The sequence below is a fragment of the Pristis pectinata genome, chromosome 15 (assembly GCF_009764475.1).
Source record: "Pristis pectinata isolate sPriPec2 chromosome 15, sPriPec2.1.pri, whole genome shotgun sequence".
Lineage (NCBI taxonomy): Eukaryota > Metazoa > Chordata > Chondrichthyes > Rhinopristiformes > Pristidae > Pristis > Pristis pectinata.
Genome location: NC_067419.1, coordinates 4,052,374 through 4,066,939, shown reverse-complemented (window position 1 = coordinate 4,066,939; position 14,566 = coordinate 4,052,374). Strand labels below are relative to the sequence as shown.

Genomic DNA, 14,566 nt, shown 5'->3' with positions numbered 1-14,566 from the left:
GCAGAATAGCATGTCTTCACATTGCACAACCATTTAAGAGCACAGCAGCTGGGATGAGGAGTAGGCCAAAAAGGCCCTTTAAGCCTGCTCCACTATTTAGTAAGATCATGGAATTTCTGAACTCTGTAATCCCATCTCTCCTCAGTAAATATTCACCCACTTGCCCTTCAAATATCTACCTCAGCCTTAAAAATATTCAAAGACTCAACTTGAACATCCTTTGGCACCAAAGCCAAACTGAGGCAAGTATGAAATCCCCAGCACATAGATCCCATCTTCACCTGTGATAGAACAACAAAGTGGAGGAACAGTTGCCTACAAAGCCCAATACAAGAACAACGGGCCAAATGGAGCTGGATTTAGCTTGTCAGCTAGACCTGTGCACAAGGTCTCATCCACCCATGCTTGATTAGGACAAGTGGGCAGAGTCTTTAGCCCTGAGTGTCAGATGGTGAGGTGTGACGAGGCCTCAGTGGGGACCAGGCCTCATCCAGTGAACTGTTTGATGTCTGCCCCCAGAAGACTTTGACTTCCAAAATATATGGGAATTTTTAAAAATAATGAAATTAAAGACACATTCAAACACTACAAAATGATTAAAAACACTAAAACAAAAGATGTAAAAAAAAACTTACCCCTTTTCCTGCTAATCTCCAAGTCATTTGAAAGGGGTTTAATAACCTAATGCCTGGTTTGACTGGCCTAGGATTGTAGAAGTGGATTCTCCAGCAAAATGTTGAGAATACCAGAACTTTTAGCTCTACCACTGAACTCCATGTGGAGTCCAGTAATAGAGCAGTGCAATGGATATGCCAGCACCCAATACTCAGCCCATCTCAGACTTACGGCGGTTTAGTGCAAGTCCAAGACTGACCGACATGGGAGCGATGGAAGACTGGCAGTTCTGCCACAGCTTGTACAATTCTACCATTATGTTCGTTCTAAAGAGCTTGCATTCAAATATCTCCTCTAAAATAACAAAAAGGTGAATTGTTGGAGAGCTGCGGCTTAGAAATCTTAGTGTTCCCAAAGAAAATGCTGCATTGCAGCTGCAAGATGATCTTGTGTGAAACCCAGTATGACGACTCGCCCTGCAGGACAGAGGTACAAACCAATCAGGATCGGACAAAGTCTAACACTCTCAAAATTAATTACTACTTATTCACTCACTCAAGACGTCAGTCTGCCTAAATATCTCCTGGGTATGGGCTTGAGTAAAAAGGGATAGTCACACATCTGGATGCCATCTGTGGATAAAGTTTCTTCTCTCAAAAGAACCTTTATTAACAAAATCCTTAGCTTGCCACACTCCTGTGCACACACAAGGCTTTCATTTACTTATCGACCTTTGCAAACAACCCAGCACAGAAATTCCACCCTATCTCGCAACCACACAGTGTCCAAATTCTAAATTAAAGCTGTAGCACGAGGAACTTGTACTCCATTTACGTTTTTAAATATCTTCTAAGTAACGAGATACTCAATATTCAAAATTCAATACAAAAGCAAGTTGATTTCGCCATTTTTGGGGGTAAAAGGAGCAAATGGTGCTGAGAAGCCTGTAGAAAAGCAATATTACACTGTAGGTCTAAATAAAGCAAATCAAGAAACCAGCTTATTCACTTGCTCTGGAACAAAACAGAAGCACAAATGGCTTGCACTAAATTTACTTCAGTGAGAACTGTTGTATTAGAGATGAGAATAAAGGATTTCTTTTTCAGTATTCAGCTGAACACCAACTTGATTATTCAAAAAGCAGGGATTGTTAAACCTAAACCTTAGTTGATATTCCTGCTTTACTCAATATTATCAGAGGAATAAACTGACATCATTCATTATAAAAGGAAACTCAAGAGACTGCAGATGCTGGAATCTGGAGCAACACAAAGCGCTGGAGGAACTCAGCGGGTCAGGCAGCATCTGTGGAGGGAAATGAAAGGAGGTTTTTTGACCTGAAACATTGTGCTTCCATTTCCCTCCACAGATGCTGCCTGACCTGCCGAGCTCCTCCAGCACCTTGTGTGTCGTTCACTTTAATGCTGTTTGTTACTGATAGCACCAAAAGGCTGCTTTCCTACATAACAGTCCCCACGAGGTTATGTTTTTATTTTTACACATATATACAAGGGTAGTGCTGAGGAATGTTCATTTATTTCTCCAACTTGCATTTGCTACTGATGTTACCTTGGAAGTGGATTTGCTTGCCTTCTGGAAAATAAACTGCACCTTGTTAATTAGTGCTACATTTACATAATATACAAAATTAAATACAAGAGCTTCAACGTGTTTCTGAGAAGTCAAGAGGTTCAAGCAGTATAGTCTGAATTTAAAAAAACGACACTTAACAATATGTACAGAGTCCCTTATGTACTAGGCAGTGACAATGAAACTGAGCAGGACACAAGGAAAAAAAAAGTTGGATGAGTTTTTAAAATGGAAATCTTTGAAGGCAAAAAAAGGAAAATGGGACTTGGGGATACATTCCAGAATGCGGGGAGAGAAACTATGGTGGAAAGATGTAGGGCGAGCCTTTCAGCTGGCAGGGCCAGTGACACGTGGGAATTATAAAGGTAGCAGGAAACAGAGGTCCATTATTTACCTACAAAATAACCATGAGCCTAAATAGCATTCTTGGTTATTTATGCTACAGGAAATTCAGGTGAGGAAAGATGGGGTGTTACATACGAAAACTGGAAAGCTGATGTTTGAGATATGTCACAACTTTGTAAATAAAAAAGGCACCTCAATGTTTGCCACACACTGAATGGCATGTTGTTGAATATGTGCAGTAGATATCAAAGAGACTCACCACAGAAAGTCAAGTTTTGTCTCTTTTCGTCTGTAGCCTTTAAATGATGTGATGAGAGCTAAATACTGCCCATCAACTTCTGGTACTGAAATGATAATGTGTGATCTTATTCCTTCATTTTACTTTTAAAAATTGTAGAACTTCTCTCTTTTAATCCAATCTTTTTCTTCTCTCTCCACCCTTGATGTGCATTAAATATATCCGTACCAATTTACACTTCCTCCTCAGCCTCTGTGCTGTTAATTTTACAATCCATCCATAAGACTGGTTACAGAGATTCACAGTTTCTGATCCCATTCACTCAAATCCCAGGTGCAATTTTGTTTGAGACAACAGTAGCAACGTAGACATTCACCAACTTGCCATAAAACTAAATTTAAAAACCCAAACATGAAGGGGCAAGTATAACTAATGTCAGATGTTAGCTTCATGCCCACAGCAATTACGGCATTTGGTCAGATCTTGCTAATAACCACTCAGCACACAGATCACCAGAAGCAGCTACTTTATTTACATCATCCCACTGCTTGCTTCACACAAACAAAATCTCTTTACTAGAAAAGCAAAAAAAAACTAATTTAGATGGAACTTCATCCACTTGTAACATTACTCACTCCCCCCCCCCCCCCCCCCATTTCTTCATTACTCACATGAACTCATTTTTTTCTCCTCACTGCAGATGTTGCTTGATCGGCTGAGCATATTCCATTATTGTCTTATTTCAATGTCCAGCAACTACTACATTCTGCATTTCACAGTGCCAGCAGCTTCATTCTTTCCCCCCTTGCTCTACTGCACACAATCACCCTCTATTCATACTCCTCCAGAGAAATCAGCTGTGATTAGCAAGCATTCATCACCCTCCCTTACATGGCTTCAACAACATTTGCTACTTGTAAATCTTGGTCTCCACCCTATGACAGACATTCCCTTTGTTCTATCCATTCCTCCTTCCCTCTCACTGCAATTTAAGCTTTGCTGGTTTTCACTTTCCCGTTCCCCCCCCCCCCCCACCAATTCTGATGAAAGGTCATCAACCTGTAAGACTGTTTCTCTCTCCACAGATGCTGCCTGACCAGTTGAGTATCTCAAGCATTTTCTGTTTTTATGTCAGACAAAAAGTCCATCAGGACACAATGCGTAGTGTTAGACTCCTAGTTGTAGATTTTCTAAAATGCACCATGTGATGATTAGCCTCCTAAATAAGGTCACAGCTTTCTGTATTGTATAAACTCACATTGGATATTGCAATTTCATATCACAGTCAAAATTATATAACAGTGGGAAGTCCATCAAAAGGGTATAGTTAACTAGAAATTTAAAAGTGAAGATTTATCAGGAATTTTCTTGGGACAATTATTCACCAGAAGCTCAAGCATTATTTTCTACACACTTGTCTCAAAACTCTATATCAATGTCAAAGCAAGCTTGCCAGATATATCTAGGCTAGTAGCCAATAAAATCACTTTTAAAATAAAAGTAATCCAGCTTTAACAAATCTGACATGTTTACTCTAGAGCAAGTCTGCAAGAACCCAACACTTCAGGAGCCAGTACTGTTAGTGCAATATAAAATAAGGGCAAAACAAACAGGATCCTGGTCTCAGAAGAAATAAAATGTTTTCTGGTGCAATCTGAAGCAGAAAAAGATTGCCGTATCATCAAATATAGAGTGTTTTCCTCTATGCAATTTAATGTTACGTGCACATAGACTTAAGCTGCAGCGACATTCAGTCCAGCATGCATTACAAATCAGCCAGCTCTGAATGCCATTAACTGTTGCATCAGAATTCACATATACAGTTTGTTGAAAAAGTTGTAAACCAATCAAGGGTCAGATTTTATGCAGGTTTCTTTAGCAATCTAATGAAACTCCAATTTAAAATAAAACTCAGACAGAAATACAAAGCAACCAGACACCAATAGTCCTTTCCATCCTCATTCACGGTGAACAGGTTAGCATCCTTTTTAGAAAAAGATGATTCATTATGGCTACAATACTGCAGAGAATGACAGCTACCAAAGACACTCATTCCACATCTATTAGCCTCAAAAAATGAAGAAGTGTTCTTCTTAGTGAGTTCCTTGGAATCGAAGACTTGCTTCCGTTCCTGTTATGTGACTGATGAAGCCAACTTGGGACCCATGGACACTGCTATAGATAGGGCAGTAGGTGCCAGTTCACCCTCGTCCTTGGCTTGCGGTCTTGGGTGTTCGGTCCACAATGGCTTTTACAGCATGCATGTTAGGGACTTGCTAACCTGCCTGCACTCTCTCTATGCACCATCTATTTTTTAAGTTCTCAGGTTTTCTACTGGACTTCTGTTTCAGGTGCCTATGGAGAGTTGTTTCTCCTCAAAGGACAGAGGGGAACACTTCTAAGGTCTTCTCGTCTGCGATTCTGAACTTGGAAAGAGGCCATGCAAGATGGTTGGTGCGGCTCCCTTTATTTCTCTCGGAGATGTCATAATGGGAGATCACGTGCACTACATCCTCATACAGATCCACAACTCATGCAATTGGATCAGATGCTGGTGCATACATGACATGTTGTGGATTGTTTTCCTTTACAGCTGGTCTGTGGCTGCCATGGAGATACAGGTCTGACCCACTTCCCAGCAAAGAGCAGGAAATGACCCTGCAATTGCAAGCACTTCATATAGCTCCGAACAGGAACCACACAGGCCCAATTTTAGCAGGAATCAGTGAGTGAAATTCAGCAACAGGTTGGCAAAGAGACAAGTTACTCTTACTGTATTTTGGGAGATGTGTGGATATTAATACTATGTGCAGCGCATTTGTGGTACCAAAAAAAGTGTGAACTCCCATTTATTAGCATTAACAAAGCTTTGCTTGTGCAAGATTCTGTGATTTGAACACAGATAATTGTATGGCTTTGTTAGGAATTCCAAACATGGAAAAGTGACTGACCAACATCCAACAATGAATGAATTACAATATCCTTTAATAATACATTGGGAAGACCAGAGTCATTTGGGTTCAGTCCAAAAATAAACTTTATACCATACACTCCAGTTTCCTCACAGGAAGTTGTCTGAAACATTTGCAACCTTTATGTTATATAATCCCAAGATGTCCTTCCAACCATATATCCATTACACTGCTAATGCTGCCCATTTCCACTGTGGCAATAATGCCCACTCCACCAGTGTCTCAGCTCATCTGCTACTAAAATCCTCATCCATGCCTTTGTCATCTCCAGACTTGAATGAATTTTCTATAAGACTCCTGGCCAGCCTTTCTCATTCTACCCTTCGTGAACCAAAGACCCTTCTGAACACTGCTGACTGACTCCTAACATGCACCAGGTTCCTTTCACCTATTACCCTGGTGTGTGGCAAGTAATATTGGCATTGTTTATTCAGAAGCCTCGATTTAAAATTTTTCGTCCTTGTTTTCAATTCCTTCCATGGCAATACCTGCCAATATAATCTCCTCCAGCCTCACCTCTGCTCCTCCACTTCTGTGCTCTTGGTAACTTCCAAATGTAATTGCTCCACCACTGGTGGCAGCACCTTGAACTGTCTTGGCCCTATGCTCTGGATTTTCCTCCCCCTTGTTTATTCTTTTTTTACAATGTTCCTTAAAACCTTTCTCTTTGACCCAATCTCTTGGTCATCCATCATAAAATCTCATCTGGTTTAGTGGCATTTTTAAAATGTTTTTATTAAGAAGCTTAGGTATAGGAATATATTATTATTGTTATCTGGTAGAATGTTTCAAATGCTAACCTAAGGTAGTGAAGGGTGTATCTGTATGTCTGTGTTTGGGGGGGGGGGGGGGGGGTGGTGGCGTGGGTTAGCATGGTGGTTGTTTGACAGTGCAAAGGTTTACAGCAACAAATGTTTATGTTTTAGACTGTCCTACTCAGACCAGTTACCTGTAGTTAGCATGAATTAGCATGGCACAGGAATTAGCATGGCAGATTTTATCTTGGCTTCAACACTTTCTGTGCGACTCCCCTAACTCTAGACTTCCTTCTACTCCAAAACTTATCTTTAATGTATTCAATCCTATTGCCACCAGAGCTCTGGGAATTCCACAAATCCAACATCCCCAGAGAGAATAACCCTCTTCATCCCAGTCTTAAATGGACATTTCCAAATGCTGAAAACTTGCCCAAATTCAGGATCGTCCATAAAAGGAAACATTCTCTCATTCTTCTCAACTGCAATGATTCAATCCTCAAAAGACAACTTTTCATTCCAGGAAGCAACCAAGTGAATCTTCTGTGAACTACCTCTAATACACATTAATCCTCCTTAATTAAGGAAGCTGAAGCTGTACACAGTCCTTCAGGTGTGGCCTCACCCACAGTTGAAGCAAGACTTCCCTACCTTTGTACTCAAACCTCCTTACAATAAAGGCCAACATTCCATGTTGTTTCACAATTACTTGCTGGAACTGCATATTAACTATTGTGTTTCACATACAAGGACACCAGACCCTGTACCCTCTCCATTTAAACTGTATTCTGCTTTTCTGCCCTTCCCAGAAGTATTGATAACTTCACATTTACCCACATTATATTTTACATGGCAAATTTTACCTACTCAGTTGAACTATCCATATCTCTTTGCAAACTGTGTAACCTCCACATAACTTGCTTTCAATGCCTATCTTAGTATTGTCAGCAGATCTGAATACTTAGTTCTCAATCTGTCATTAATGCAGATTGTAAATAGTTGAGGACCCAGCACTGATCCCTGTGACACCTGATGTTACAGCTCACCAAAATGAAAATGATCCCCTTATTCCAACTTTCAGTTTTCTGTTAGATATCCAATCCTCTATCCAAGCAAATAAGTACCCCCAACACCATGAACTCTTAACTTACACAGCAATCTTTTGCATGGAACATTACCAAGTAGCTTTTGGAAATCCAAATGTACTACATCTACAACTTCCCCTTTATCCACCCTGCTTGTTACATTCTCCGAGAACTTTTAATACACAAGTTGAAACTGATTTCCCTTTCACAAAACATGCTGACTCGCTCAAATTAAATTACGAGTTTCTAAATATCGTGCTACTATTTCCTTAATAATGGATCTCAGCATTCCTTCCACCCACCCACCCACCCCCCTCCCCCGAACATATGTTAAGCTATTTGGTCTTCTGTCTGCTCCTTACTGTCTCTTGAATATGGATAATAAATTTGTCATTTTCTAATCCTCTGGGTCCTTTGCAGAAACTTGGGAATTTTCAAAGTCCACAACCAATGCACCCACCATCTGTGCAGCCACTTCTTTCAAGACAAAAAGATGCAGGCCATCAGGTACAGGGACTTACCAGCCTTTAATCCCATTAGTTGACGTACTTTCTTCTCTAGTGATAATAATCAATCAATCTTTTCTCCTTTTTATTTTAGTGATTTTCTACTATTATTGGGATGCTTTTAGTGTCTTCTGCGGTGTCCAGCATGATATTAATACTGTTCATTCATAATATCTCTATCATTTAAATACAATGATTTCAGATCACATTTAAAAACGCAGACTATGGGCTGGTCACGGGGCCAGATCGTGCTTGATACGATCTGTCGTACTCACGCCACAGTACCACCGGCTGAAGAGTGGCACAATTGGGCCCATTGTAACTTGTAACATTATTAACAAAAGCGAGTCTGTGTGTGCAATCTGAAGCCTTCTACACCCTGGTGATGAATGACTCCTGTGCACTACCTAAAATATTTGTATCAGAATAACACATTTTAAATCTACAGACACTTACCCAAATATTGGAAAAACCTACAAGCTGGTGAGCTTAACTAAACAATTAACTCCACAACAAAGATACATTCAATCCTGCCAACCAGTTGTTTGGTTTATCTTTCATTGTTTATACATGTCATTTCCCCATGAACTTATGGATGATTCTAACTTGAAGTGCGTCACTGCTTGAAAGCTCTTAGGGCCCCACTTCTATTCACCTGCTTGACCACTACCACCACACAAAGCTTACCAGAGAGGCAACTGTGGAAAGTTAACAGTTCCTGATCAGCTGTTAATTATACAAACTGCCAATTTCCTGTTCCACTGAAAACTGGTTCAGGGTTTCACAGATGGCTGTTCCTCCATAACTCAAAGTTAACACTTAAGCATATATCCATCTCTGATGTACTCGTGAACAGCAAAATGAATTCCCCAAGTTCAGGTAGCAAAGACTCCGCATTAAATAATTTGCTGGTAACCGCACAAATGAAGTTGTCAGAATTCATACTGGTAATACAACTTTTCATGATCATTTGTGCAAAATGATCATGTATTTTGTATGTATTTGTATGTATTTTATCTTGTTATTTTTACAGCTAGAGCTAATCTCAATAAAATATATTTATACACTTTCAACGATAGGAAAATCTACAAGGCAGAACGTGAAATATTATAGGACTTAGAAAAACAAAGAGTCTGTCACAATTCCTGTGCTGAGGGAATAATTTCAATTCATGATGAAAAGTTAGGGAGTGGGGTAGGGGTGGGGAGGGAAAGCAAAATCTATGACTAGTGGTGCCAAGCCTGAGAAAACTAAATACCACCACTACCACTCAGCTTGTTATCATGGGCATCACCTATACATAAAAAGCTACATACCATCATTGGAGGTCAAGAACAAAAACATTTACTTTGTTTTAGCAGTTAGCTGTTATTGGATCAGTGATTGTATGTTTTGTCTTAAAGTCATCTTAAGAGGGGAACCAAAGCAGGTACAGCAAGAGGAGTACAATTATTATTTCACTTCGTAAACTTTAAAGAGTCAAGTTTCTTGAAATAAATTCTGCAGTATTATGATGTGGAAGAATGATCCAAGCATATTCCATTGTTGTAACTGTTGAATCTTCTGCAGAAATGCCAGCAGTCCTCTACGTTTAGCTCTGTAACCATACAGATGTTGAGCACACTCAGAAAAATATCAAACTTCCACGCAACCACGCCAATTCACACTAACTTTGGACTGCTTGAGTATAGCAGCAGAGTGCAGATTTTCACAGCATCTCAGCATTCATGCTGGGAAATTGGCCAACTTGCTGCTCCTATTCCATGTGAGATCCAACACAGGAAAAGAGAGCCCATTCATTTGAATACAGAAGAACAGTTGACGACAATGGAGAAATAATTTACATTATGTTTTAATTGAGCCAATATAAATGTAATTAATATTTTAAGCGTTTTCTAATTTTTCTTTAACATATAAAGTGTTTCCATGTATTTGCTGTCCACAACGCCCATGAAACTCAAACAACAAAGTTAAAGAAAAGCATAATGCTGCACATGGAAATCTGAAATACAATAGAAATATGTCAGTGCTGGAAATAACCAAAAAAGTTTATGGGAAGGAGAGAAACAGATTTGACACTTCAAGTGGATGACTTGTCATTAGAAATGACCTTACAGCATACTTTAATGACAACTGGAGATAGAGTCACTCACTCATTATTTGGTAGCAGCCTTGATTATCAGTAAAACTTTGACTTCTGCCCTGTACAGTCCCTGATATCTCTTGTGTGAAGAGTTTTGTATATGTGCACATACCACACGTGAGCATATACATGCATGCTCTGAGCTGTGATTGGTGCCTTAAAGGCCTTTTTATTTCGATGGACTGACTTAACAGCCAAATTAGTCATCAAATAAAAATACAAACAACAAATCCAAATTCCAATTCATCAAACTAGTAAGGTCAAAGTTTAAGCACACTAAACATATAATAACAACTTGCAGAACAGCAAGTTACACAATTATAATTTGATTTATCACAGGGCACGTTGATTTTATCCACATGCACCAACCTCCCTTTTTTTTAGAAAAAATGGTTCTTTTCAACCGATTGAATGGAGAGGAAGCTTGACAGAAGGTTCCAGGATCCAGAAATCCACAACAGCAACTTAAGCATAAAAGACTAGTTTAAAATTCCAGTATAGAGCACTCATCAACTGAACCTCACGACTGAATCCAAGGGGCAGAAATGACCTCTGCATCCAGCCATATAGGAGGAGGGAGGACCTGAAAACAGCAATTCCAGGCGAGAGGCAGAGCAAGCACAATTTATCGCATTTATTTAATTGCTAGAGAAATGCTTAAGTTGTAATTATGGATTAATATATCTTCAAAAACTCTGCTACATCTCATGGAACAAACAGTAACATTTACAGTGCTTCAATTTTTTGTGTTACAGGGAGATTAGTTTGTTAACTCTTCACTGATTGCTGCGGACTAGTGGAGAGGACTGTAAAAATCAACACTGTGGAGAAAGAGAAAATCATTAATAACTTCTGAACAATTCTGCATGTGCATGTTTGGCAGGTTCCTTCATTACAGCAAAGAGCACTAACACTTGCATTTTATTGTGTGTCTTCTTATCACGACTTGAGGAGTTTTACAGATAGTACAATTTCCTTCAATTTTGACATAAAGCAACCCCAGTGTTTAGAGGTTCTCAGTAATACTGTGATAACATGCCAATGCAAATCCAGAAAGTTATTTTGCTGAACATACGTCCAGTAACCTTCTCTGTAAAGAAAGGGAATAGATATACAACTACATCAAGTAATCAACTATTCATTAAGTCGCTCCCATTAATGTTACAAGGCAATGTTATTGCTTCTTCTGAGTCACTGAATTCAATGGCACTTTCACAACTTTGAAATAGACCTAAAATTGAATTTACAACACAGTAATGAGCTACTGCTCTCTGCTCATTTACACTTCACATCAACTACCACCTTATATAGCAGATATAGTTGTCCCAAAGTAGTTCATAATCACTGAAGTACATTAGAAGCATTACTACTGTTATAATGGAGGAACCTGACAACCAAGTCCAATGTGGCAATGTGATAAAGATGAGTCAATCTGTGCTGTTGGTTGAGTGATAACTATTTGCCAGGACACCACAGAGAACTCCCAGTTCTTAAAAGGTGCCTTTGAACCCTTTTTTCCCCACTGAGAAAATAGATAAGCCTCACTTTAAAATCTCATCTAAAAAGCCGGCATCTCCAATAGTGCAGTATTCCCTCAGTACGGTAAAGGAGTTTGGTTTATACTACTATATGCAATTTTGAATCATTACCCAGGCCACATGCAAATAAGATTACAGAAATTAATGCATGGTCAAAGACTGGTGCGATAGAAGTGGCTTCCAATGCACTGGCACTACTACTGGGGTAAATGGAAGCTGGAAGCAAACCCATGTTCTAAAGAGCTCCAGAGGAGAGAAGTAGAGAGAATTTTAAACTAAATAGTAGGAGCAAGTGATCAAAATTTGGAAGATGAGGTAACAAAAACTAGAGACAAGGATAGAGAGAAATGTGTTAATGTAGGAAATGATAAACATACGGTGACAAGAATGGATAGAGTTATAAATAGACAAGACTAATGGCTCTGTATCCAAATGCACATAGCATTCAAAACAGTGACAGATGAGCGAAGGAATACAGTAACATGCTGCAGATAAAGGGGAACCAGTGGATATTCTGCACGGTTATTCTTTGAGTTACATAAAATGCTTTCCAGGCACGTATCTTTGTTAAGCAAAATTTTGTAAATCCAAAAGACTGGATGAAGTGCATCATGGGTATTTCTATACAGAGTATTCCTATTCATTATAGCTAAAAATAGTTATTTTATGGAATTAAAATGTTGTCAATTGTTATTGTGAGGGAAATTGAATACATTTATAGGGAGGTTATGCTTTAGTTATATATGGTATTGGCAAGACCACATCTGGGATATTTTGTACAGTCTACTAAACCTCCTGAAGCCTGGACTGGGAGGACCGTCCAATGAGGAATGATTGGACAGACCAACTTTGTATCCCCTGGAGTTCAGAACAGTGAGACAGGACTTGGCAGAAATATAAAAGATCCCAAGAAGTCTTGAGAGGATGGATGTGGAGAGGACATTTCCTTGTGTGGAAGAATCGAGAACCAGGTTTAAAAATTAAAGGTTGCCCATTTAAGACAAACATGACACAAAGCTTTTTCTAGCAAGTGGTCATGAATCTTTGGAGCTCTGATTCCACCTCCTTTTGAGGAAGGGGAGCTTTGGATCTTTAAGGCAAAAGGTAGATAGTTTCTTGATAATCAAGGGGATGAAAGCTTTCTGAGGATATGTGAAAATGCATAGTTGAGGTTACAATCTGATCAGCCATGATCTTACCATAGCCGAGCAGACTTGAGGACCCAAATGGTCTACTCCTGCTCCTTACGTTGATGCCTTTGAATACCTCAGATTTATTATATTGATTCCTGGGATGAAGTGCATTGTCCCGTGAAGGGTGATTGAGTGAGAGTGGTCTATGCTCACAAGAGTTTAGTGTCAGTCTGGATTTTGTGCTCAAGACTCCCAAGTGATACTTGAAAGCACAATCACAACTCAGATTACTTACGTATTTTCTACTCATCCATCTAGTTTCCTGTTAAATGCATCTACTGTATTTACTTCAACTACATGTAGTAATAAATTCCAGCTTCATCACTTTTTTTTTTAAAGAGGATTTTGAATTATCCAGATAGTTGGCACACCCCAGCCAAGTCTACCTCCCTCACGCAAATACATTCAAAAATATCCAAATTCCAAGCAATAATTTTCAGCATGAAGAGATGTAATTATATTGCATCAGTTAGATTACAAAAAACAATCTCGTCAAGGCAAACAAAATAATCAACGTTTAGGTGTAGCAGGCAATAATGAACACGAACGGTATGGCAAAGGGGTTGAAATGCAGTGAAGGGAAAATTTTATTTGGGACAGAACCAACACAGCCATGGCCAGACATCAGCTTGGACTCGGCATGGACTCAGACAGCAAGTTCTAGTTCCAGGTGTTGGCCGTGCCCATCCATGCCAAGGGGCAAGTCAAACTCCCCCTTCACAGGGAGAGAGAGGGACACACACACACACACAAGAGACTGATCCGGAGCAACACAGGAACTCGGCAGATCTGGCAGCCTCAGGGAAGTGGACAGCCGGCGTTAAGGGACATGTCCACCGTCCACCTCCCTCCACAGACGCTGCCTGACCTGCTGAGTCCCTCCAGCACTCTGGGTGTGGGTTGGGGGGGGCTCCTTCACAGACTTGTGCACCCAGAATTGTTCCTCAACACAAGCACCCACCCACCCACCCCCAAAGCACCAGGAAGGGGAGGAGAAACTTTGGATCTGACTGACAGACATTTTAGGCAATGCCCGGAGGCAGGAGTCGCCACCCGGGCCAAGCCACACTGGGGGCGGGCAGCGCTGCTCCATCTCACCCCCGCACACAAAGGCATCAGCCATCGGCTCAACCCGCGCCCCATCCAGCTCCTACCGTGGCGTAGAAAGCCTCGCAACTGCCCGCTGAGAGATTGAGCTCGCTGAGCTTGGTGTCCCACTGAAGGGGGTCCATGTTCTCGCTGTCCAGCGCCTCCATCGCTCGGCCTCGCCGCCTGTCACTCCGCTCCGTGTTTTGCCCGCATCGGCCGGAAGCGCGCAGCTGACTCTGACGGACGGCCGCCTCGGCCAATGGGTCGCCGGCGGGCCGCCGGACTCCCCTTTCGCTATTGGCCAGAGGTTCGACCAATCGCATTGAGACACTTCGCCTTCTGGTTTGGCCCGCCCCGCGGTCAGCGGCTCGCCGCTTGGCTCCGCCCCCCCTCCCACCCCCAGCGCGCCCCAACCGTCGGGCGGGCCGGTGAGCGCGCACGTATGCGTGCGCGGCGCCGTCTCGGTGACGCCTGGGCTTGCGCGCTGGATGTTCTCC

At 41.0% G+C, this 14,566-nt stretch overlaps 1 protein-coding gene across 1 annotated transcript in view; it reads right to left on the bottom strand.

Annotated features, from left to right (window-relative positions):
• Nucleotides 1-14,281, bottom strand: part of LOC127578334 (cyclic AMP-responsive element-binding protein 3-like protein 2) — a 64,073-nt gene extending 49,792 nt beyond the window's left edge. Inside the window, exon 1 of the mRNA XM_052030239.1 lies at nt 14,135-14,281. Coding sequence (XP_051886199.1) covers nt 14,135-14,236 — 102 coding nt within the window. The 5' untranslated portion in view covers nt 14,237-14,281. The remainder of the gene's footprint in view (nt 1-14,134) is intronic.
• Between the last annotated feature and the right edge of the window lie 285 nt (nt 14,282-14,566).